Genomic DNA, 23,658 nt, shown 5'->3' on the forward strand with positions numbered 1-23,658 from the left:
GTCTCCCTTCACCCACTTTTCTGTTGTCCGTCCCCTTGGGAGGAGGTCACATGTAGATCCCTGTAAGGCCTTCCTTTCTTATAGCAGCTGCTGAACCCGTGACAGTTCCACATCTGTAAACTTCCTACACAGACACCCTTGCCTGGCCTGATTCACAAGACCATCCCTCAATGTGTCATCTGGCACAGTCCAAGGCTGGACACAGCCTGAATGCCCACCAGTCCGGTCTACCGCACATGGATCTCCATGGCACAAGACTAGCTCCAAGCACAAGGGCACAGCCGGCGAATACTGACAAGGCCGTGTACAGAAGACGGGCGAGCACCCACGAAGTCTCTAGAGGGACACACGCACACGTATCCACACATGCACCGACACTGGGCCACTTCTGGCTGGAACGTTCACCAGAGCACAGTGCCTGTGCCAGTGCTCTGGGTCTGGAACAGAACGGCAGTGTGGCCGAGAGATGACAGCGAGCCCTGCCCGGGACCCGGGCTGCCCCGACTACTCACTGCAGGAAGAGCTTCTTCATCATGCTGTACAGGGTGCGATGCAGGGCAGGGTCGTGGAGCAGGGAGGACGGGGACCGCAGCCACCGGTAGAAGTGCATCACCTGGTTGTCGGCGTAGACGTTGTGGTACTGCGTGATTTCCTTCACCCAGCCCACCACCATGCTCTTCAGGACCCTGGAAGAGATGCACCGGTGGCGCCCACACTGCTCCACTGCCCGAGGTGATGGCATGGGTGCTTCCCACACCCAGGCCTCTGACCAGGCCTCACTGTCTCAGCACACTGCGAGCAGCTCCACGCTGGGGGGAGCTGGACTTGCAGCGCCTGGGTGGCCACGTGTGGGGCCATGTGCCTGGAGTCACGTGTGCTCAGAGTCACGGCCCACACGAGGACCCCCACAAACCAGACAATGGAGGCCACTCTCCTGAGACAACCCATGACAGCAACGGCCTGACCTCCCTGAGGCCTCAGCCACCTACTCTGGTCTCCAGATCTCCTGCCTGCAGGGCCACTGCCCCGAGACCACAGGGCCTCAAGGTTCCGGGTCTGCCTCACCTCTTTCACACTCACATGCGTTTGTGCTCTGCTCGGGTGCGCCCGGCAGATTCTGACTGGGCACCTAGAGCCCAAGGAAACGTCCCGGTGAGATGGGGAAGGACGGGGGGTGGGGGGGATGTGGCGGGGGCCAACGGTACCTGAAAGTGCTGGAGCAGAGAGCCGTCTCGTCATAGCTGGCAGGCATGCAGGCCCCCTGGTTGCCCGTGATCATGTCCTCCAGGGAGGCCTGCGGGATGGCGTCAAAGCTGATGCCCACACTGGCCGCCCCCTCCATGTCGTTGACACGGTGTGACTGCAGCACGGTGTTGACAGCGAGGTTCTGGAGGTCCAGCTCGACGCACACTGTACAGAAGGTGCTGCTCACTCGAGCCCAGGCCGCCAAGGGAATCGCCCGCCCCCACCGGCCCCCGCTCTGGCCTCTGCAGTGTCACCTGTGGAGTAGCAGCCCGAGCTGTTGATCTCCACCATGGTGCGGTCGTCCAGCTCCATGACCAAGCGGCTGTTATCTGCCTCCCTGCCGCCCAGGTCAGGCCGGGATGTGGGGGACAGCCACAGGAGGTGGCTGTGGCGCTGGAGGTGGCGAGCAAAGAAGAGGTCGGAGCCGAAGGTGGAGATGTCCTCTGGCAGGTTCCCCACAGGAATATGGAAATACCTGTGCCGAGGAAAGATGCCCGGAGTGCTCAGGGCCGGCCTGGCACAGGGACCACCTCCAGTCCCCCCAGCTCAGCGGCAGCCACGGAGACACCCCACAAAGCAGGTAACACTCACCTGCTCATCTCAAAGGCCTGGGACAGGCAGGTGTCCAGGTGGAGGTAATGTCGGATCATGTGCCGTGCCCCTTGGCGCTGCCAGTCCAGGACCGCGTAGCTGACCTTCTCGGCCACCCGCACCGGCACCAGGGGAAACTCCTCCAGCACCGGGACCTCGCCCACCAACTGCCTCAGCTCCCAGCTGGACTGCACAGCGATCAGAGTGGGCCCCCGGCGCTCCTCCTAGCACAGGGAAAGGTAAGCCGGTTTAGCACCAGCCCAGGGAGGACAGGAGGAGCAGGCTGACCCAGGGCCTTGGGCAGGGCAGGGCAGGGGCAGGAGGCCATCAACAGAGGCCCTCAGGTACGATGGGGGAGGGAGGGGCAGTGGACCAGAGGCCCGGGGAGGACGGCCCCAGAGCCATGGGGGTGTCTCACTTTGTACGCCAGCAGGAGGCGCTGGATGGCTCTGCAGATGGTCTTCAGGTCTGTCTCTGCTCGAACCTCAAAGGTATGCTTGGGGGGAGGCAGGAAGTCGGGGCCCAGCTGCTCCAGGAGGAGCCCGTGCGCTGAGGAGTACATGGTGCCAAGGCTGGGCATCTGGTTGCTGCGGACCTGACCCCCATGAGACCCAGGACACTGGTCAGCCCCCACGGGGAGCAGAGCAGAGGGGGCACACGGCGGGGACTTCTGCCCTGACTCCAGGGCACGCTCACCCCCGGGCCGGCCTGAGAAGGAGATCTTCTTTCCCCTGAGCACCACGTATACCCATACCTCTCCCACTGTCCGACACACGGGCCCCACACTCACCGTGTCCAGCACAAACACAGAGGCCCTGCGCTGCGTGGGGAAGAAGACCCCAAAGAGCGCCTTGTGGCCTTGCAGGTGGTGATACAGGTAGAGGTGGCGGATGCTTCCTGTGGGAAGACAGGCTGTGACCCTGAGTCTGCAGGAGACATCGCTGGTCATAGCGGGGGCAGCCAGCATGGGCCCTACCTGGCTCCAGGTAGCTGAACTGGGCCAGAGAACGCATCTCCAGGTGCTCCAGGGCAAAGGTGTTTACTTCCAGGCCAGAGAGGTGCCTCACCAACTGCTTGTTGACCACACACAAGCAGCCGAGCTGCACAAGGGCCCGGAACAGCAGCGGCACCTTGGGAGGGAGGCACGGTGAGGGCCTGGACCATGGGTTCAGCTCGCCCAGCCACTCCTCGGGTCTCATCAGAGGCACAGGAGACGTGCTCTGCCCGAGGGATGTGCGCGCCACCCACGGCTACCTGAGTCTCGTAGACGCCCTCGACGTCAGGAGCGGACAGCTCTGTGTTGATCTTGTTGATGTGCTCCTGGTACATGTCCTCAGGCACCGAGTACTCGTACAAGTTGTGGACCACAGTGGCTCGAGGCAGCACCCGGTTCACCTGGGGACACAGGGTGGTGAGGATCCCTTAGCGGCTGTTTCAATCCCCCACAGCCTTAAAAGACTTTGTTTTTTCTCCAGAAATCCCAGTGAGAAAAGGCAACCGTGGGGCTGGAGGTAAAGAATGAAAGTCCCAGCAAGCAGGAAGGCGTCAGGAAGGTAAGACCCTTGTGGAAATACAGCGGTGAGCTCACACCGCTGGGAAATGGGCTGGCTCAACATGAAGGCACCCCGTTCTCTCCGCAAGACAAAGTTCAATGGTTACTTTCTCACGAGAGCTGCAGAACACCCTCCAAAGACAGCTCATCCTCCCTCCTGTGTCCGAGGCTGTGGTGCACAGGGCAGGCTCCACCTCCAGACGCGTCCTGAGCCCGAGTCTGGAACCTCAGATGCCACATGCAGGGCACATGCTCGTTCCACACTCCTGCCCGCCCTCCCTTCACCCCGTCACAGGAGCTGGTCTTGCCAGGCTGCCATACCTTACGACAAGAGGGCCCTTCCTCTGCCTTTGCCACCTGCTTGTTCACGTAGAACACTCGAGGAATGCTCAGCTTGATGCAGTGCAGGTCGCTGCCAATGACGGCCCACAGCCTGAACAGGCCCGGCTGGCTGGTCTCGCAGATCTGAGCACAGAGCACAGAGCACATAGGGCCGCGCCTCGTCAAGCACACGAGCCTGCCAACAGGGTCACACTCACAGTGCCAGCACGCAGCCCACTGTGGGGCCTGGACTCTGCAGGCCGCCCTGCCCCTCCCCCGAAGCACGACGGCCTGGCGGTGGGTTCCTGGCATGGAGAGCAGATTGGGGCTGCCCCTGCACGTACCTGCACTATCTGCCAGGGGAGGTCCAGGATGCTGCGGGCGGTCCGCTGCAGGAAGCTCCCCAGCCCCATGGCAGGCCCCTCTCGGCGCACCCCAGCCCGCAGTGTGTCCTCCGTGCACTCGTGACGCTGTCTCTTCCTGCGCGCCAGGCGCTGCCGGGCCTGCAGCTGCCACTTCTTCTTGTGGAAGCGAAGCCACACCAGAAACTCTTCCTGAGAGGGGAGAGGCCAGTCAGTGGGAGAGGACAGGCTCATGAGCCAGCAGGTACGATGGCCCCTGCAGGCCTCCAAGGTCCCCTACCTGGGTGGTGCCCAGTGGGGGGGGCTGCCCCAAGACCTCCTGCCAGGACACCGTCAGCTCCTGAGACTCCTCCTGGCTCTCCTCCAAGAGGACCCGCTTCCTCTTAGTGACCACAGGAACTGCTACGCGTGGGGGCTTTGCAAGGCCGATGTCCTCCATGTCGGGGGCCCTGGGGCTCGGGCTACCCTCGGGAGCCTGGTTCATCACAACCTGGGAAGGGCCAACCAAGTCTCACGAGCCGACCCCAGAACTCTACCGTGAGCGCCCACTCGGACATGGGGTGATGTGTGTGCACAGGTATCTGTGCGGAGAGAATCATCCCCAGTGCAGCAGCAGCAGCATCTACAGTCACGTCACTTACCCAAGTGCCTGCCACTCACATGAGGCAAATGCTTTCATCATATTTGGTGCACCAATCCTGGTACAATAGAACTTTGCGAAAGCCAGCGAGCACCCTGCTTGCCACCACCGCCCCCCCCACCCCCCACCCATCTCTTTCTTCTCCCTCCTTCTGTCAAGAGGCAGCCTTGACTTGAGAGCAGCACTTGCCAGTCCTCCCGGTTTTCCACTCGAGCGGCTTCTCCAGGAGGCCCTGGGCGGCCAAGGGCTGAGCACTTCTCTACTGGTCAAGAGGGTGGTGGTCTGAAGCCGCACAGAGGCCCCCTTGGAAGACGGGGCTGGCAGTCTGCACACGCAAGGCCACGGCCCTGAGAGACCCCCGGAGCAGCTCACTCTGCACAGGTGGGGCCGCCACGTGTCTCCGTGGACCCCAAGGCCACCAGTAACTACTCATCCATAAGCAGGTGCCGTCTGCTTTCAGCTGACACTAACAGCAAAACGCCTGTACCGACAGAGCCGCCCACCCTCTCCCTGGTGACCTGTGTGGGATATGCCAAGGCCTTGGTCACATCTGGACCTCGTTGTGGGCATTTACAGTCTAAGGCAGTGGTTCTCAACCTTCCTTATGCCGTGACCCTTTCATACAGTTCCTCATGTTGTGGTGACCACCCCCGAACCATAAAATTATTTTCACTGCTACTTCATCACTGTCATTTTGCTACTTTTATGAATCAGGCGACTCCTGTGAAAGGGTCATTTGACCCCCAAAGGGGCTGTGACCATAGGTTGGGAACCACTGGTCTAAGGACTATGGTCCCAGCTGATGAGGATGTAAAACAAGACTTGTCACCTAATGAGGGGACTCTCCCTCCCAAGACCCAAAGCTTCTTCCAGTTATTCTTATCCTTACAATGTGAGGGTTAGGATCTGCCTGTCATATTTTAGCCAGAGCATAGACTGGGCAGGTGTTTGGGTAATTACATCGACTCTCACACACTGATTTGGAGCAAACACCCAAACTCGATGTTGGGTGCTTCCCTTCATGCACACGGACACGGCTCTCTCTGGATTCAGGTGACTGGCACAGGGCTGCACCATCTGCCCCACACGGGAACTCCACTGTTTCTTACCATGGATTTACTCTCTGGCACACTGCTTTGCTTCTATTGTCAACAGTATTTTGCACAAAATATTTACTAATTTCCCCTAACGTGTAAGAAAGCTGTAAGTTTTGTACAGTGGCCTTCCTTGTCTCAGCAACGTCCCATCAGTTCACACAAGGCTTGGTCTCTTTAGTGTCTGTGCCAGCTGTTGCAGTATCTCAAGTGAAGTTCTATGCCTTCTTCCTAACCCTTACACTTCTGGCCTCCGTGTCTGCTCTAGCTGGGAGGCGCGCCTCGGACCTCCACACGACGCCGGCTGCTTGCAGCTTTGGCCGCCCTCTCAGACGGGCCTGCTCGGCTCTCCTGCCCGTCGGTTACCTGTCTCTTGCCCTCGACGACAAACAACTCGCTGATCTTCTTCTGCTTGTAGGCGTCGTTCTTCTCCAGCAGCTTTTTATGCAGCCAGTCGGGGTGTCTGACTCTGGGCACCGGGTTTTTCACCTGTGGGAGACACACCGTCAGCGGCCCCAGTCGGACCGCCTGGGCGTTGGCCCAGCCGTGTCCCGGCGAGCAGCCTCACCTGCTGCAGGGCTGCGGGGATGGTGATGATCTTCTGGATGGCGCTCCCCAGCCGCTCAATGTAGTAGTCCCAGTCCAGGATCTGAGCGGGCGGAGGCCGTGGCCGCAGGGCACAGCAGAGAAACAGCAAAGGCTAGCGTCACTCTGTGCCCGGTGTTATGTCTGCATCCCCGTACTGGCTCTGTGCTGGTGGGCGCCCATTTCAGAGAGGAGAAAACCGAGGCACCAGGCTTCCCTATGACCACAGGGCCAGCACTCCCACCCTGAGGAAACTTTAAGGGCCTCCCTTGCATTTAGAGTTGTCCAATGGTCCTAAAGGGCTCCTGCTGCCTCAGTCACTGGTCAAGTGTCACACAGGAGGAAGTCACAATCAGGAAAATGACCAGGGGTGGCATGTCCTGCTCGGTGTTTCCCTCCCTGAAAGCCTGGGAGCAGTCAAGAAACCGGCGCTCACCGTCCGGATATCAAACTCCTGCAAGGACGAGCTCTTGAGCCACTTCCGGAGAAAGTGCTTCCTCACCATTGGCTCTGCCTGGAAGATGGCCAGTGGGATGGCCCTGGGGAGGAGACAGACACACGCGTGGGCCATCTAAACGTCCCAAGTGTCACCCGCTCCGTGGGGACACACAGCCAGCCTGTGACCTGCCCGTTTCCTTAGAGCTGCCCTTTCCTGCGAACAGCACCCCGTATGGGAGCCCTCGCACAGAGTCACTGAGCAGCACTTCGCTGGATGGCAGGCCAGGGCTGACCGCACCACCACTCTGCTGGAGGCCGGGAAGCCTGCCTTCGCTTTTTAGACACTGCTGGCCCAAGGCAATGGTGGAATTCTCGCCTCCCACCCAGGGACCTGTGTTCGATTCCCAGCCACACAGCTACCCGTCTGTCGTTGGAGGACTGCGTGGGCTGCTGCCACCATGCCGACCGGGTTCCAGCGGTGCTTTCACCAGCACCAGACTGGGAAAGAAGGCCGGCGCTCTGCCTTTGGGAAGGGAAGTAGGTCTGCAGGGAAGGAAGCCCCAGGTGCTGGTGTGCAGGTCTCTGGGGGTCGGAAGGGTGGCGTGCTCACCTCTCCGTGACAGGTGAGCCCTCGGGCTTGCGGGAGATGATGTATCGGCAGCTCAGCCCTGCATCCTTGACCATCTGGTCGCCCAGGAACTCAGCCAGGCGTTTGGCGGTGCTGATGGAGGTCGACTTCTGCTCCCCGTAGTCCTCCAGCTTCCGAGACATGGAGCGGTTCTCTGAGATGAGCTCAAACAGTTCCGAGTCTGGCATGTTGGCCGCCTAGAGAGAGGCGGACAGACAGATGGCACTGCAGAGGTGGAGACGCAGTTCAAGGTCCTCATTTCGAAGGGGCTGGCTGCCTCCGACCAGTACACAGCAAGGCTGGGCGCACCGAGGCTGCTGGAAGAGGGACTCTGGTGGCTGCTCCCCAAGGAAGACGAGGATGTGGAGAGAGGGGCCAGAGGAAGGGCTGAGAAGGAAGTGGAAGGGGCAGAAGCAACAGTAAAGAACGTTCCCTCCTGAGCTCTGCCACTGCGGACATTAGGATCTCATCAGCATCGGCCCTGGGCTCACTAAGCTCTGTATTCTGGCTGCTGCGGGAGGGGGCAGGTGGGCCTCACCTTGCTGTATAGCACGTCCAGCCAGTAGTCGGCCACCTTGGCCACGGAGCCATACACCTCCTCCAGCGTGCTGCCTTTGAGGAAAGCCTCGAACACCGAGGACTGGAAGATCTTGATCAGCTGCAGTTCCCCCCGCCGCTTGACCTCGAAGCCCTTGAGCTCGGCCAGGGAACCGTCCTCGTTGAACACAGCGTATCTAGGAGCCAGGGAAGTGGACATTGTGCCAACTACGCTTCACTCCCTCTTCTGCCACCATCAGGGGCCAGCTGCGCCCCGCCCCCCCACCCCCACCCCCCGAGTTCACGCTCCACAAACATGACCATGATTTAAGGACCTGCAAGCCCAGAACCCAGCATAGCTGGTGACACAGCGTCTACATCTCTCCAACTCTTAATCAATCAGCCAAAAAGAACAGAAGCAAGGTCTGTGGCTACCCTGGTGCCCAGCCCACACTGCGGATAGGGGCCTGAATCTGATCTGCCCACCTCAACCTATGACCTTCCTGGCAGATGCAAGGGGCTGCGAGCGAGCCTCCCACCTCTTCTTCAGTTTCTTGCCTTCTTCCTTGGAGGCCGGCAGGATCATGGCAAGGTAAGGCCCATCGACTTCAAAGAAGATGCTGTTCTCAGAGCGGGTGACGTAGGTGAGTGAGGAGGGCTCAGCCAGCTCCTGGTACTGGTGGTTGGTGAAGCCCTCCTGTAGCCAGTGGGGACAGTATTAGAAGCCACCCCAAATCACGCCCGTGTCTCCAGTCAGCTACAGGTGCAGTGAGGGGTCAATCCCGAACAGAGGACAACAGTGGAAAACTGGGGTCCCAGGTGCAGTCAGGTGGCCAGCGGCCGTCCTGCAACAACAGTCTAATGGGGACCCTTTTCCCACCAGCACATGCTCACGTGGTGTCTCTATGTCCCATGTTGGTTCTTCTGAGAATACTTCCCTCTTTTCTCTCATGCACTTCACTGTACAAGCAGTACACTGTAGTCTGACTTTATCAACAAGCGTATGCGTAACTTTATATATGAACGTAGCTTTGGCGTGCACTGGGAAGCCAAAAGCTGGTGCAACCAGTCTTATGGAGCCACTCATTTTCCTAATTCTGTCCCATTTTTGCAACTCAGATGGCAAGTCTAAAATCCTTTCACAATAAAAAGTTAAAAGCTGAGGAGTCTAGAGCCCTAGTTAAATCAGTGAACATAGCGTTGAAAGCGCCTCAGGTTGAGGAACAGCCCTGAGCAGGGAGCAGGCAGGGAGGCTTGGGAAGGTGAGCCCACCACGTTCTGAGCCAGTAACATCAATTTTCCAAATCGCCCTCAACCCGCTCTTACTTACCTTGACCATGATGTTCAGCATGGCCCCTGGGTAGGAGATGGTCACCTTGGGCTTCTTCACATTGGTTGTCTTGACGACAAAGTTTTCAGGGAAGCTGTTGGGCAGGACGCACCATATCCCATCTGTGTCCAGCTCTAAGGGCCGCCTGCAGAGGAGACAGACACAGGCCCATGGGGTGGGCTGTGGCCTCTGTCCACCAAAGCCAGGGTGTCAACTCAGGGCAGTCCCCACAGAGCCAAGCTCTCACCCGATCTGCTCGATGAGCTCCCGGGCTTGCGTGATGATGTTGGCCCCCGTGAAGCAGACGATGCCAGCCATCTCCATGGAGTACCAACGTGCCCTGCAGGAAGAGGGAAGAGCAGGCATGGCTCAGGGGGGACAGGGGACTGCTGAATGCCATCTTCTCTCCTCACCCGCCCCAGCCCACCCCACCCCACTTCTGCAACACCCTCAAACTCAGTGAACAGCACTGGCCTGCTCTACCCCTCAGTCACTCCCTCATCCATTGACTCTGAAGGGCCATGGGTTCTGCCTGTCCCCAACGGCACGCACCCCTTGCGCATGACGTAGCCGTAGAAGGAGTTGAGGATGCACTTGTGGGCCAGCTGCAGGGAGTCGTACAGGATCTCCATGTTCTTGCAGCGCTTCACTTCAGCTGCGTCGCCCGCCTCCACGGCTGCGGACAATTTCTTCTTCCACACCTGGGGGCACACGGAGGCTCACGCACCGGCACCTTCTCCCACGCACCAGCAGCATCAACTGCCCAGCGTTTTCATCTTCAGAAAAGTTTCAAAGCTACAGAACACTTGAAAAACGATCCAGTGAAGACCGTGCATGCTTCTCCCTGAAGAGCTCCTCTTCAAAGGTCAGTGGTTCAGGTGTGTGGGCGCTCCATCCTAGACCCCAACTCTCCTTCCTCCTCTCCCCTCCCCACTCCCCTGTGCTGCCTGTGACTTGAACAAGTCTGGAGCCCACTGGCAGCAGGAGCGCTGGCACAGGAGGGTCCAGGCCAGCGTGCCCGGCGAGGCTCCGCCCACCGAGGGCCTCACCTTGTGCAGCCCCTTGAACTCATAACGCCGGTCCCGGAAGGCGCGGACCGTGTCCACATAGAAAGAATTCTCCCGCTGGCAGATGGTGGTGAGGCGCTGCTCCACCCGGGTCACGTGGAGCTTCTTATATGCTTTTCGGCAGTAGTCTGGGGCACACAAAACGAACAAACAAAAAGCATGGGGTTGGGGGGTGGGGAGGACTCCGCCACAGGGCCACAGAGCCTTTGCTGACCTGAGGTGACGCCCCAGAGCCTGGGGACAAGCAAGGGGTGAAAGGCCACGTGGCTCACCTGCCAGCCTCCGCTTCTCATACTTGGCCTGCTCCTCCCGGGACAGCTCGTGAAAGGCGCGGGCCGGGCCCTCTGGGAACAGGGGAGGGAACTTCTCCGACTCCAGCTGGTGCTGGATGCGGTGGTACTCGCTGCGGCTGGCTGGCACTGGAAGGAGGCAGAGAGGCAGCGACACAGCTCGCTCTGCTCCCTCCCAGGCCGCAGCCCAGGCACCAGGATGTCCACTGAACCCACCGTGCACCCCAAACCGCCGAACCCCCTCCCTGGTGCTCACTGAACTCGCCCCTCCACTGCCAAGCCATCTTCCTCTGACAGTTGGCTCCAGGCTTGTTAAAGTCACAGGCGGCACAGGTGGCCTCGTCCACCATGGCGGAGGGCTGGGGACAGGGGCAGAGCGGGAGTTAGGGTTTCAGGTAAGGCGAGTGCCGGCTCTGCTGCGTGCAGTGAGAGCTTGCTCACCTGCAGGCGGTTGGTGAGGATGATGTTGGGGTACATGGCTCCCACATCCAGGTGGTAGATCAGGGGGCACTCGATTCGATTAGGGACATCCTTCAGGGAGATGAGTCTGCTCTTAATCTGATCGCACACCTACAGAGAGACCATGGAGGCAGAGACAAAAGTCAGGAGGGGAGGGAAGCGCAGGATGGCCATGAAGGTGCTACCTGGGACTCTGGGACACAGGCCTCCTGGAGCTGAGTGAGAACCCCACAGAGAAGCCTATGGCTGAGCCCACTCACAGTGACAATGGAAATGACATGGCGGCCAACTGCCCAGGAGCGCATCCACCCAGGGCTGGCACAGTCGCCTCTACCACTGCAGACTCAAACCCACCTATCAATTGCCCTGCTGTGTCACCTATATCACTGTGCAACCCAGTGCCAATCCATCTGTGCCGCCTCAATGAAGCACTCCCCTCCCAGAACACTGCACCTCCCCACTCACCATGCCCCAGACTCCGATGGGACCCCGAGTCCTGCCTCAGCGTCTGTGGGACCGGCACCTCTTCCTGCCTCCTGCCCTTACCACCTCACCTCACAATAGACCCCTGGCCTGCAGTGGTACCTCTTGGAAGTTGGTGACCTGCTCGATGGGCACCTTCTCCTCTTCTTCAACAGCATGGCGCAGGGTCTTCTCAACCCGCTGCAGCAGGAAGTCGAAGGCCACAGGGTTCTAGCCCAATGACAGGGACCCGAGTGAACCAAGGCGCACCGTGCCAGCCCGCCTCCATGCATCAGAAGGGATGCCATCGTCAGATGCAGACCCCTGCTACATGCTGGGCACGGACAGAGTCAGCACTGCCCACCCCAGGAGGGCCTGGACTTGCGTGCAAGGCCTGGCAGGCCCAGGGAGCACCGCGTAAAGTTGTGCCCCAAATGAGCCTCATGGCCAGAACGGCTGGTGAGAGGCCACAAGAAGTGGGGAAGAAAGGACTTTGCCTCAGTACAGGAAGCGGTAGGGGACCCAGGTCTCAGGATTACAGAGGGGGGAGGGCAGTGGGGAGACACCCCATCTCAGACCCAGCTCAGAGAGCAGCGGGGACCCAGGACTGAGGGCTGGGGACGTACCATCCTGAAGCGACAGGGGATGTCACTGCGGAACACTCCTGATTCCAGGGCCTCCACGTGGCCACCCACGTAGGTCTCGGCGTCCAGCACATGGCCGTCATCCGTCAGCTTGTTGAACTCCTGTTCTTGCTTGTTGGGGAAGACGATGTTGGCATGGAAAGCCTGCACCATCAGCAAGGCTTCACAGAGAGTTCCGGAACCCTTCCGCAGCACCTGGTGGGGAGAAGCCAGAACCACTCACGGCCACGACTTGCTGGCAAAATTCTCCAAATGCCAGGAAGGCACCAAACCTGACTGATGAAAAGGAAACAAAGTCTACTGACACGCTGCTAGCCCAGGCCTCGGGTCCAGAGAGAAAGGGAGCCGAGGGACGGCGCAGCACAGCGGGACCTTGAGAGCGTCACACCGCGCTAGTCTGCTGCAAAGCCCCTGCGAGATCGAGATCGCACCCTACATGAGCAGGCAGGACTTCGGAGGGCTAGTGGCGGGGAGGAGGCGGAGAGTTTTTGCTCAGGAAGCGCTGAGGACAGGATTTGGAGGGTGGTGAGAATAACTGCAGTCGGCATCACTGAACTGTGTGCATCGTCTGCTGAGTTGGCAGCTATTGTGCTGCATGTTTTCACCACAACTTAAAAAGAGTTGCTGTACACTCTGCTTCCAGTGGTCATGGTTTCCCAGGGACACAAGGGCTATCTCCAAACGCTCAGAAGTCACTGCCACCGTGTGTGACCAGGCCACCGTACACAACCGCGGCCATGGCAGTGACCACGGCATTCCTGCGCAACTCCTGTGCCTTCAGGAGCCGATGGAGTCAAGAGGGCCTGGGGCAGAGTGGACAGGGGCCAGTCAGCACTGACCTCATCAGGCTCCATGGGGATGATGGTACACAGTGCAAAGATGAAGGGGTGCACGTATTTCATGTACATGTAGTACGTGGCCACGGCGTCTGACACGGAGTATGTGGCCAGGGTCTGGGAAGAGAGCAGGACAGAGAACCTTAAGGCTTGTCACGCAGCTGTCGCCAGTGTACTCCGGGGGCAGGAAAGCCCCCCGAGTTGGGCCTGGGTGAGGCAGAGCAGGCACACCACTGTCCCCCACAGCTCACAGGGTGGCAGGGCACACGTGGCTGCAGAGCAACCGCGGGCACCTATGTCAGAGCGCGGGGGCCTGGGGGTCGGGCGGCTCACGTGCCTGGGGCTGCTCGGTGGCCATGCGGCACATGTCCTCGGGGTCCAGCTCCACAGGGTCATAGCCCAGCTTAGCTTTGGCAGCCGCCTTGAGGTTGTGACTGCCCACAGGGAGGTAGCTGTCTCTCTTCACCCACCTGGGGGTGAAATGGGGGTGGAACCCACAGGTTACTCAAACCGGAGGCCAGGACAGCAGCACAGACTCGCACAGCTTGGGCAGCTCCTTAGCACACATGGCAGTGCCAGAGGCCACCTTCTGTCCCAGGGCTCCTCAGCCTGCCTCATGCCATGACCCTTTCATACAGTTCCTCATGTTGGGGTGACCCAACCATAAAATTATTTTCGGTGCTACTTCATCACTGTAGTTTTGCTACTGCTATGAATTGGGCAACTCCTGTGAAAGGGTCATTTAACCCCCAAATGGGCCGCGACCCACAGGCTGAGAACCGCTATTCTGGACCCTCCACTCACCTCTCACCCAGCAAGAGACTCAGCCTCTGCTTCAGAGTGAACAACTGGCAACTGAGCCAAGCCCCTCGTCCCCGCATCTCCCCAAGACCTCACTCCAAAACTGGACTGGTCCCCACTCACACCACTCACTGCTCACCTCTAAGTTTTGCAGGATCCCCTCACACCAAATTCTTCTCCTTCAGCATGAGCCACTCAGACACACCCTCACTTCAAAACACCCTGGGGTCCACCACCCTCCACTCTGAGGTCGACCTGACCCGCCACTCCCCCATAAACACACCCAAATGCTGCCTGTAGTGAGGTGAGCAGCGGGGTTCCAACAGGACACTACAGCCAGCAGTGCTGAGCCCCCTCTGTCCTGGTCCTCGCACATCAGACTGCCCACCCTGACACCCTCCAGGTCTGTGGGCCTCCTTCCTAGACCACCCTGGTGGGACCCCGTGCGAACCCGGGGTGGGCGTACCGGAGGCAGTCCATGTGGATGCACTGGGGGGCCTTGTACTCCCCCTGGCCGTCCTTCTGGAACCCTATCTCCTGGTACATGCTCAGGCCATGCACGCTCGCTCGGGCTTCCACAAATGGCCTGCGGGCAGTCATAGAAACAAAGGCACAGGCTGATTTCCTCTCTGCGCCCCCCACCTCCCGCCTCTTACCGTGTTTCCCCCAATGAGAATGAGGAAAACGTCCTGGTCTCTCCATCCCTGCCTCCCTCTTTCCCCCCATCATACTCACACACAGAAGGCCCCAGACTCACCAGTCAAAGAAGTCTCCGTTGTAGGTCACCATGATAGTGGGCTTGGTCTCCTGCACATGCTCAAACCACCTCTGGATGAGATGAACCTGCCCCAGCACAGACAGTGGTCAGAGAACTCCTCTCTCTACTTAGACCCAGGACCCTCCTCTCTCTTTCTCTCCATCGGAGTTGGGAAAAGCCTCTGCACCTGCACCCATTCAGCCCAGTCTCCATGGAGAAGACCACGAAGCCGGATACCCACTTTGGGAGCTTCAGTTCTGACAGAGGCAGCACCAAGCGGCCTCACACGGACCACAGCGGTCTCCCCACAGCACCAGGGCAGCTTCCCATATGGCACCTGTTACCTCATCGGGCTCATTGAAGACACAGAATGGTCCTTCATACTCTGGCTTGGGGGTGAACTCAAAGTCGTCGATATCTTCTGACACAATCTCCCGGTTGGTGATCAGGTAGCCCTGGTAGGGTTTAGAAGCAGTACCGTGAGAGACAGTAGCACCAAGGTACAGCCAGAAACTGAGGATGGAGAAAGACCTTTGCAGCGACACGGAGCCAGCAGGAGTTCTCCAAGCAGAGCCATGCTCAGCCCACACTGCTGTCACCTGCAGGAAGGCGTGGCCAGGTGCCCCCAGTTTGCTCATCAGATAGCTGGACTCTGTCTACTCATTCAGTCACCCAGCTAGCACACCTCAATTGTCATTCTCTGCACTTTCAGACACTGCCTTTTCACAAATAGAAGGTTTGTGGCAGCCCTGATTCCAGCAAGTCCATGGGCATCATCTTCCAAGGGCAGGTGCTCACTGGGTCTGTGTCACAACCCTGCAAACTTTGACAGTGCTGCTGCACACTGACTAGACCACAGCACGGTGTAACTGATCCCTGCACTGGCAATGGCTCCGAGGGGGGCTTGGGCTGGCTCTGCAACAGACACAGCTCTGGCTCTGGGGGCTGACCAGGTCTTCCTGTCGTCACAGAGCCATGCCACTCACCTGCCCGTCGATCATGTATGAAATCATCATAATCTGGTCAGTCTCAGCATCAGGGAACTTGAGGGGTAATTTGGTAGTTTCAATGTCAAATGCCAAAACAACAGGGTCCTGAGAGAACAGAAAGGGTACCGGTTCAGTGAAGTCCACAGCACACCTGTCTGCCCTCTGAACACTCAGCCAAGTCCTCTCTGCACGTCCGCCTGCCAGCCTGCTCAGCACCCAGGTTGAGAGCAAGAGTCACACTGTCACTGGGGCAGGTCTCGGGGACTGGCTGACCTGTGCCAGCAATAGTTTGTTCATCAAGGGAATGGAAACTTAAACATGTAAGAGACAGAGATTGGTTGATTAAAACTCTAGTTTCAAAGCCTCGCTAAAATGTGTTACCTGGGCTGCTTCTGCCACCGCCGGCAAGAAGGCTCCCGCCCAGAAGGAGAAAGCTCCTGCTCAAAAAGAGAAGGCTCCCGCCCAGAAGGAGAAAGCTGCGGGTCAGAAGGCTGGGCCTCCGAAAGCCCAGAAAACACCTGCCCCAAAGGCAATTGGCAAGAAAGCACAACACGCTGTTATAAAAAGTAGTAAAGTTTCTATTGGCCAAGCTGAATAGATAGATAGATAGATAGATAGATAGATAGATAGATAGATAGATAGATGGATGAATGTGGTACCTCCATTTGGCCTTTTATCAAAGCTGACCAACCGGTGCCTGTGGTCCAGAAGCTGACAACTTCATGTTAGCAAAGGGACCACCTAGTCTGCTGACTGCTCCAAGGTCACGGGCGTGTGCTTAAAGAAAGGTCTTTCCACTATAAGCCCAGCGCTTTTCTACCACATCACGTGGCTAAAGAACCTACCAAGCACACTGCCAGTGAATCAACTCTGATGCAGGGAAACCACATAGGGTGTGTGGCACTGTGCATCTTGATGGGCACAGACAGCCTCTCTCCTCTGCAGAGCGGTGGCTTTAAACCGCCAACACTGGTGCTTAGCAGCTCATGTCGAAACCACTGAGCCACCAGGGCTCCTTTCTTATCAACCACCAAATGCAACGACACTTTTCCTCAAATGGCCAACCCAGTCCAGCTCTGACACTGAGGGGAACGACAGCTCCTTATGCCAGAAAGCATTGAGGAAAATCAACTTCACCTCTCGGCCCTGGTTTTGACCTCTGCAGACCAGTGGCGGCACAAGGCCCTCAGGAAGTCAGAGATAGCAGGACGGAAGTGCAGGCAGTACTCACAGGCCGTTCAACGAGGTCATCTCGGCGGGTGATTTCCACAGGAGAGGCACTACCCCGGTATCTGATGTTGTACCAGTGAGCCTGTGGAACAGTAATACTCTAAAGAACCCCACATCTAGAAGTAGATTTTCTATGGGTTTGTCCTTAAGTATCACCTCCTGGGCTTTAAGGGAGCTCGTGAGAAAACAGTCCTGTCAACCATCTGGGATCAAAAGGGCAGCACTTAACCAGAGATCAAACTCAGGAGGCCGGAAGGGATCGGAAAGGAGGACACAGAAACGGGGCCGTGGCAGAAGTGGGAAGAGTGCTGCTGCCTAGTGGTGAGTGCAGCCAGTGCAACGGAGACGATGCAGACGAACTGCTGAATGGGAAACCAGTCTGCTCTTATCCAATTCACAATAAAAACCTTTTGAAAACTGTGACAGTCACACAATTTCATGTCAACTTTGAGATATATAATAGTGTAGGGGAGGTATTCAACCTGTCTATCAGGTCGGTCTGATGGTGCCTCCTTGTGGGCATGGCCTTCACATAAGGAGGGCCCTGGGGACCTTCCCTTTCTCTCTGCCTTCACCTCCTGCTCGAGGACCCTGGTTGCTGCCACAGCCCTGTGCTGTCACCACCGCCATTGGATCCTAGGGACTTTGCACTCCCTGGCTCGTGATCCCCCTGCACTCTGCATCACTGCATGTGGCTGCGTGAGTCTGAAGAGGGATTTATGGACTAGTGTCAGACTTATGGACTTGACCTGGACTGGGCTGGGTTGTTTTCTTGATATACAATGACTTCTCGATATAAAGCTCTCTCTTACATATGTATGAGTGTCCCTGGGTTTGTTTCCCCAGTCACCCCGGTCTCATGCACACACAAAGAAAGAAAGAAAGAGCGCTGGAGTCCACACAGCCCACTCACCACATGGATCTTCAGGTCGATGGAGAGGCGGATGTGGTACGGGACGTCGTACTCCCGCATGTCTACGATGTTGTCCATCTGGTCAGCTATCTTTTTAGAGGCTTCCTCTTCATCGTTAATTACTCCACCCCCTTGCAGAACACTACAGAAATTAAGAAAGAGCAGTTCCCTCAGCTGGACTCAGGAAGAGGCTGGAGGATGTGAAGACTGGAGTCAAAGCTGGCAGCTGCCACAGGAATATCCCTCCCTCATCTTGGGACCCAGTGGCTGCCAGGTCAGCCCTTCCTTGAGGAGTGACCTCAGACGGTCACCTGTCTAGGTTCAGGAAAGCCCGGTGTCCACTTGGGACGCAAGCATGTCACACACTGTACACTACACCTGTTTGCCAAGAGGACAAGGAAAGCATGCTAAGCTCAGTGCTGCCTGCCAAGGAGTCCACTGTATGGCAGAGGCCACTCCTCCTGCCCCGGCGGTGCCCATCACACACCGTGTCGTCTGCTACACAGAACGTCGGACCCTGCAGAGGGGAAGGGCACCGCTCATGCAAGCAGGCTCCAACCTTCTCGTGTCTACAGAGGAGGCCTGGCCGTGTCAAGCTTCAGTTTCTCCAGCACGAAAACAAAGATGACCACAGGCCTATCCTACAGGAGTGTCCATCCTGAGGGTCAGTGAGGGGTAGGTCACTGGGCTCTGTGCACCAGGCCTGAGGCAGGCTAAGTGACTGGAAACAGGAAACCACTTCTGTATGACAGTTGCTCTTATTCAATCCAAGCCCTTGTTAGAATATTCTGTCCAAAGCTAACCCAGGAAGCACTCAAAAAGGAGCCTGGGACACAGTGGTTCAGGGTTTCAGCTGCTAACTAACTGAAAAGTCTACAGTCAGAGCTCAGCAGCTGGTCAGAGGTAGGAAGATGTGGTGGCCTGCTTCCATAAAGATGTACATGGTCAAGCACACAACATTGAATGAGTCACAAAGGCAATAAAGACAGACAGCTGAATTTCAGAGGGCTTGGGCCTCCAGGGATTGGTCTGATGACACCTCACAAAACATCCTGGAAATTAATCTAGAGCAGCACTGGTGGTGGTGGGGGGACTAGAGAACCTTTCAGGGCTCCAAAAGCCTTTTGTTGAAGAAGATTTTTTCCCCTGAGATCAGTGCACTGTCTAATGACTCAAGACTTTCACCTCTCAGTCTTTTATCCTGCTTCCTATAGTGTTGATGTTCAGATAGTTGATGACCAACATCTGCGTATTTAAATGTACTTAATGTGAGGCACTTAAGAAAATATGTGTAGATGGCCTCGTCTTTCCATAAACTAGGAAAACAGTTTTACAAAGTTTGGGCTAAGGTCTTTCTCCTGTACAATTTTTTTCAATGTCACTCACTTTTAAAGCCTGAATCTAGCCCGAGTGAGAAAAGAGAGGCCGCTACAATACACCAAGACGAGACCTGGAAGCCACTTCACTTGACACAGAGCATGTACCCGATTGTGCGAGTGTCTCCAGGTCAGCTGAAGTCAGGGTACCTTTATGCCAAGTGTCCTTACTCCTTACACTCTATTCATCTTGTACCCTGGAGAGCAGGCGTTCGGAACCCGCTCGTGGCTTTAAGAAAACAGCACGTGCCTGGAGAGCATAGACGTGTAGGTGTCGTTGGCGTGTTCTCGCTCTCGGTTCTTCCGCACCGCAGGGGAGATCTCCTTCCTCACTTTCACCAGGTCCTCCACCGTGTTGAAAGACAGCTTTATGTAATTCCGCTTCAAGCCCACCAAGTGATTTGGCTGTAAGGTGAAGAGGTCATGCTTATGAACTTAAGAGAAAAAGGGTTTTGCAGGTCAGATAAGCAAGGGACTAGAGTCAAAGGTGAACACACACAGTCTCCGGTTTGGTAACATGCCACAGCACCGTAACTCAGTTGTGCACATGGCACCTATCGATGCCAGAGGACTTCTTTCAAGAAGACTTTGAGACAGTTCACCCACCAACCCCCTCCCAACACGACTTACTCTCTGGACTAGGAGAAGGCTCCCACCCAGTTCCCGTGGCACAGCAGTGAGGGCAACGGAAGGCAGAGGCAGGTTATACCTACCAAGTCCAGATCTTCTTTGGGGACAGTCTCCACTTTAGCAATTTTACCCTGAAACTTCTTGGAGAGAAAAGATGAAACTTCTCGTTCACAACCCTGAATCAGGATCAGAATGAAAGGATTTTCCGTTAGCATGATCTATCGGCACCTGTTTCCCTAAAAGATCTTTTCTTTCTGAGATCCAAAGTTCACTACAGAATACAGCACAGGTCAGATGACATGACTCTGAAATATATACTCACCTTCCTAGTTGCAATGTAGAAATATGGCTTGTAGGGTAATGCCACCTGCAAAAGAGTAGCAGCCCACCCGAGGGTGATGAGAAAGAAAAGAGAGAGGGTTTAAAAAAAAAAGAAGACAGGTTGTTTGCAGGACATGAGCAGGGCATCCTTGACTTAGATATGCTTAGGAAAAGTTATCACAAAAGGAATATGGCCAAATCTCAGAAACAAGAATCTAAGATTAACCATTAAAGTCCTAACGAGTAAAGGTCTCTTAAAACAAAAACTCAAACTCATTGCTATAGGGTCAATTCTGACTCAGAGAGAACCCATAGGACTGAGTAGAATTGTTCCTGTGGATTTCCAAGAAAGTCTTGTGCTTATCCTATGGAGCCGCTGGTGGTTTCAAACTGGGGACCTTGTGGCTAGTAGCCCAACTATGCCCCCAGGGTTCCTAGGAGACCCCACATGATGACCAGTGAGACCAAGAGGACACAGACAGCTACACAACACCAGCTGTCTAGACTCAGAGAAATCAGTGGATTCTCTTCACTCTGGACCCAGGTTCTCATCATGAGTGGGTTTTAGATTCTTCGGGACTTATGGACTTACCTTAAATCTGCTTCCATCGTCTTGAATAAAGTAGTAATCTACTGCACTGACGAGGCGCTTGTCTTCATCTAACACTTCAGTCTGAAAGAGAGGATCGCAGTCAAAGGGCACAAGACCGTCCTCTAACATAGTAAAGAACTATTTTCTTCCTGCTCTTGAGAAACTGAGCACTTTAAAAATAAAATCCTACCCAAGAGGCAAGCGAATTTTGGGAATGATGAGGGCAACAAATGTATAGATGTGCTCTACACAATTGATCTATGTATTGTGATGAATTTTATGAGCCCCAATAAATTGATTTAAAAAAAAAGAAACAAAAGGAAAAAAAAATACGTCAATAAAATCAATATATCTATTGTTGATAAAAAAAAAAAAAAAATTCCTTCACTCCAGATCTTAACTCTACCTTTGCAGAAATGTTACTGGCCTCATTTTCTAGAAGTGTAACAGAACACCCTCTGAATGGGGTTCTCCCTCATAATCCTGGAAAGCTGTGCCCTGACAGCAAACACAGTGGTCTCTCACCTCAGTCCTCCCACTCACTGCCATCGTGAGTCCATTCGGACTCATGGCCACCCACACAGGGCAGGGTAGGACTGCTCCTGTGAGTTTCCATGACGGTAACTCTTTACAGGAGAGAAAGCCCCAATCTGCCTCCCCACCCCCACCCCAATCCTCCCACAGAGGCCTCTTTATGGTCGTCCATGTTGTCAAACAATCAGCAGGTCCCCACTGTGTGTCACCCATTTCTTGTGCCAGAAATATGCTACAAGAAGGGATGCCACCGCCCACCAGATGTGGAGAACGAGTGACGGGAAGGCCCCGGAGCTCACAGGATGCATGTTGATGAGCCAGCCTGTCTTCTCCCCAGGCTCCTTCAGTCTTTCAAAGCCGAACCGCAGATCCATCTTATCTGTCCACTGACTTCGCTCCAGACGTTTGATTGCTGAGGTTGAGGAAGAAGAGCCATCATCCCTGAGGAAAAGGAGGACGGGAAATACAGTCTCCATTTGCGTGTTGCCATCTACTCACACAACCCTTAATTTATCCAGGTCAAATGTGACAGCTGTAACAAGGTACATCTATTTCTCAAAAACCTCGCATTTGGCAAAGCAGTTTATCTCCATACTAGGTCTCATAGGAAGATATGGTTGAGGCAGATCACTCAAAATCTATGCAATTTTGTAAGCAGAACAATAACAAACAATAATCGTGGTATTGCTTCATGAATATTTATAGCAGCTTTACTCCTAAGAGCCCCAAACTGGCACAACCCAGATATTCTTCAAAAGGCAAATACTTCAACAATCTGACACATCCACACCATGGAATGCCAAGTAATGCTAAAAAGTACTTATTATTGGTACACTTAAAAATTGGATGCATCTAAAGGGAATTATGCTATGTACAAACAGCCAATCCCAGAAAATCCCACCAGCTGCTATGCAGAGAAAAGACCTGGTGATCTGCTCCAATAAAGATTCAGTGCGGCTGACTCCACCTCCTCCTGACAGAAGAGGCTCAGAGCAATGATTTCATGAGGCTCCTGTAAGACCTCTCCCATGTTACTAGACACAGCCAACTGCCTCAGCAGGACCCAGCGGCTAACACACCATTCACAGCGGTATCGCAATGCCACGCAGACAAGTCAACCACAGTAAACCCCCCAAAATCAAGAAAAGTAAATGCAAACAACCGTAAGTCACCCAAGCCCAATAAAGTACTCTAAAGAAGAGGAATAGAATGGAAGCAAAGGAAACCCAAACCAGTGAGCTTGAGCACAACCCCTCGAAAGGCATCCAAAGCAAGCCCGAGAAGGATGTGGAACACTATCGAGAAACACAAAATCTACAAAGAAAATAGCACAAGAAATCATGCAAGAAAATTTCCCAAACATCATAAAGGAAGAGAAAATAACTATTCGAGAAGCTGAGAGAACAAAGGGACCAATAAACCACATACACTGGAAGACATGGGGGCGGAGGCCAGCAAGCTGGAACTGATCTGGATTGCACTCTGTAGAGGTCGGACTAGGACATAAAAACAATTATCCTTATTCGGCTGGAAGCTGTCACCATTGACTGAAGAAGAGAAAATTGCATAAAATCAATTAAAATGCTCACTCACTATTGCGCATCTGTTTTCTTTTCGTATAATTGGGATGTGCAACAGATATCTTCACTTACTGTAAGGAACATTTTATGTACTATAAACGGGTGAGCGAGCATTTTACGATGATAGACTTGTGAAGAAGTGGATTTGTAAAAGGGAACTCTAATGGAGATCAGTTCCAGGGAACTTTTGAGACACTGACTGGAGATGCACAGGCATAGATGACTCCTTAGTGATGCCTTTCACAAAAGAGGGGAATATAAAGAAAAGAAAAAAGCAGACGTTAAATGGATAAAGTTCGCCAAAAGGATGGAAAAGGAATAAAAGGATTTTAAAAATATAATCCCACTTCACTGGAGATCCCCTTGCAGAGGGGCCTCGGGGAGGAGATGAGTCAGTCAGGGTGCGATGTAGCAACGATGAAAAATAAAACTTTCCTCTAGTTCCTAAATGTTTCCTCCCCGCTCCCATTATCATGACACGAATTCGACCTTGCAAGTCTGGCTAAACCAGAGGATGTACACTGGTGCAGATAGGAACTGGAAATACAGGGAACCCAGGGCGGATGATCCCTACAGGACCAGTGGTGTGAGTGGCGATACCGGGAGGGTGGAGGGAGAAGGTGGGTAGGAAAGAGGGAACCGATTACAAGGAACTATATGTGACCTCCTCCCTGGGGGACGGACAACAGAAAAGTGGGTAAAGGGAGACATCGGACAGGGAAAGATATGACAAAATAATAATTTATAAATTATCAAGGGCTCATGAGGGAGGGGGGAGCGGCGAGGGAGGGGAAAAATGAGGACCTAATGCCGGGGGCTTAAGTGGAGAGGAAATGTTTTGAGAATGATGAGGG

At 55.3% G+C, this 23,658-nt stretch overlaps 1 protein-coding gene across 1 annotated transcript in view; it reads right to left on the minus strand.

The window, feature by feature from the left end:
- The window catches only part of POLE (DNA polymerase epsilon, catalytic subunit), a 29,799-nt gene extending 8,151 nt beyond the window's left edge, over positions 1-21,648 (minus strand). The window contains exons 1-39 of the mRNA XM_045296765.1: positions 21,524-21,648; positions 20,691-20,771; positions 20,100-20,144; positions 19,861-19,953; positions 19,398-19,552; positions 17,772-17,913; positions 16,860-16,940; positions 15,626-15,733; positions 14,984-15,094; positions 14,640-14,725; positions 14,349-14,468; positions 13,419-13,551; positions 13,085-13,198; positions 12,228-12,440; positions 11,725-11,832; positions 11,122-11,250; positions 10,937-11,039; positions 10,663-10,809; positions 10,373-10,518; positions 9,876-10,024; positions 9,571-9,663; positions 9,324-9,468; positions 8,533-8,690; positions 7,995-8,190; positions 7,439-7,653; positions 6,827-6,929; positions 6,374-6,454; positions 6,172-6,294; positions 4,352-4,561; positions 4,054-4,263; positions 3,710-3,853; positions 3,091-3,231; positions 2,813-2,966; positions 2,627-2,733; positions 2,255-2,431; positions 1,837-2,060; positions 1,500-1,720; positions 1,206-1,410; positions 513-686 (exon numbers count right to left, since the gene is read on the minus strand). Coding sequence (XP_045152700.1) covers positions 513-686; positions 1,206-1,410; positions 1,500-1,720; positions 1,837-2,060; positions 2,255-2,431; positions 2,627-2,733; positions 2,813-2,966; positions 3,091-3,231; positions 3,710-3,853; positions 4,054-4,263; positions 4,352-4,561; positions 6,172-6,294; positions 6,374-6,454; positions 6,827-6,929; positions 7,439-7,653; positions 7,995-8,190; positions 8,533-8,690; positions 9,324-9,468; positions 9,571-9,663; positions 9,876-10,024; positions 10,373-10,518; positions 10,663-10,809; positions 10,937-11,039; positions 11,122-11,250; positions 11,725-11,832; positions 12,228-12,440; positions 13,085-13,198; positions 13,419-13,551; positions 14,349-14,468; positions 14,640-14,725; positions 14,984-15,094; positions 15,626-15,733; positions 16,860-16,940; positions 17,772-17,913; positions 19,398-19,552; positions 19,861-19,953; positions 20,100-20,144; positions 20,691-20,771; positions 21,524-21,598 — 5,420 coding nt within the window. The 5' untranslated portion in view covers positions 21,599-21,648. The remainder of the gene's footprint in view (positions 1-512; positions 687-1,205; positions 1,411-1,499; positions 1,721-1,836; positions 2,061-2,254; positions 2,432-2,626; positions 2,734-2,812; positions 2,967-3,090; positions 3,232-3,709; positions 3,854-4,053; positions 4,264-4,351; positions 4,562-6,171; positions 6,295-6,373; positions 6,455-6,826; positions 6,930-7,438; positions 7,654-7,994; positions 8,191-8,532; positions 8,691-9,323; positions 9,469-9,570; positions 9,664-9,875; positions 10,025-10,372; positions 10,519-10,662; positions 10,810-10,936; positions 11,040-11,121; positions 11,251-11,724; positions 11,833-12,227; positions 12,441-13,084; positions 13,199-13,418; positions 13,552-14,348; positions 14,469-14,639; positions 14,726-14,983; positions 15,095-15,625; positions 15,734-16,859; positions 16,941-17,771; positions 17,914-19,397; positions 19,553-19,860; positions 19,954-20,099; positions 20,145-20,690; positions 20,772-21,523) is intronic.
- Between the last annotated feature and the right edge of the window lie 2,010 nt (positions 21,649-23,658).

The sequence above is a fragment of the Echinops telfairi genome, unplaced genomic scaffold (genome assembly GCF_000313985.2).
Source record: "Echinops telfairi isolate 266 unplaced genomic scaffold, ASM31398v2 ScPeMD7_7412;HRSCAF=8450, whole genome shotgun sequence".
Classification (NCBI taxonomy): Eukaryota; Metazoa; Chordata; class Mammalia; order Afrosoricida; family Tenrecidae; genus Echinops; species Echinops telfairi.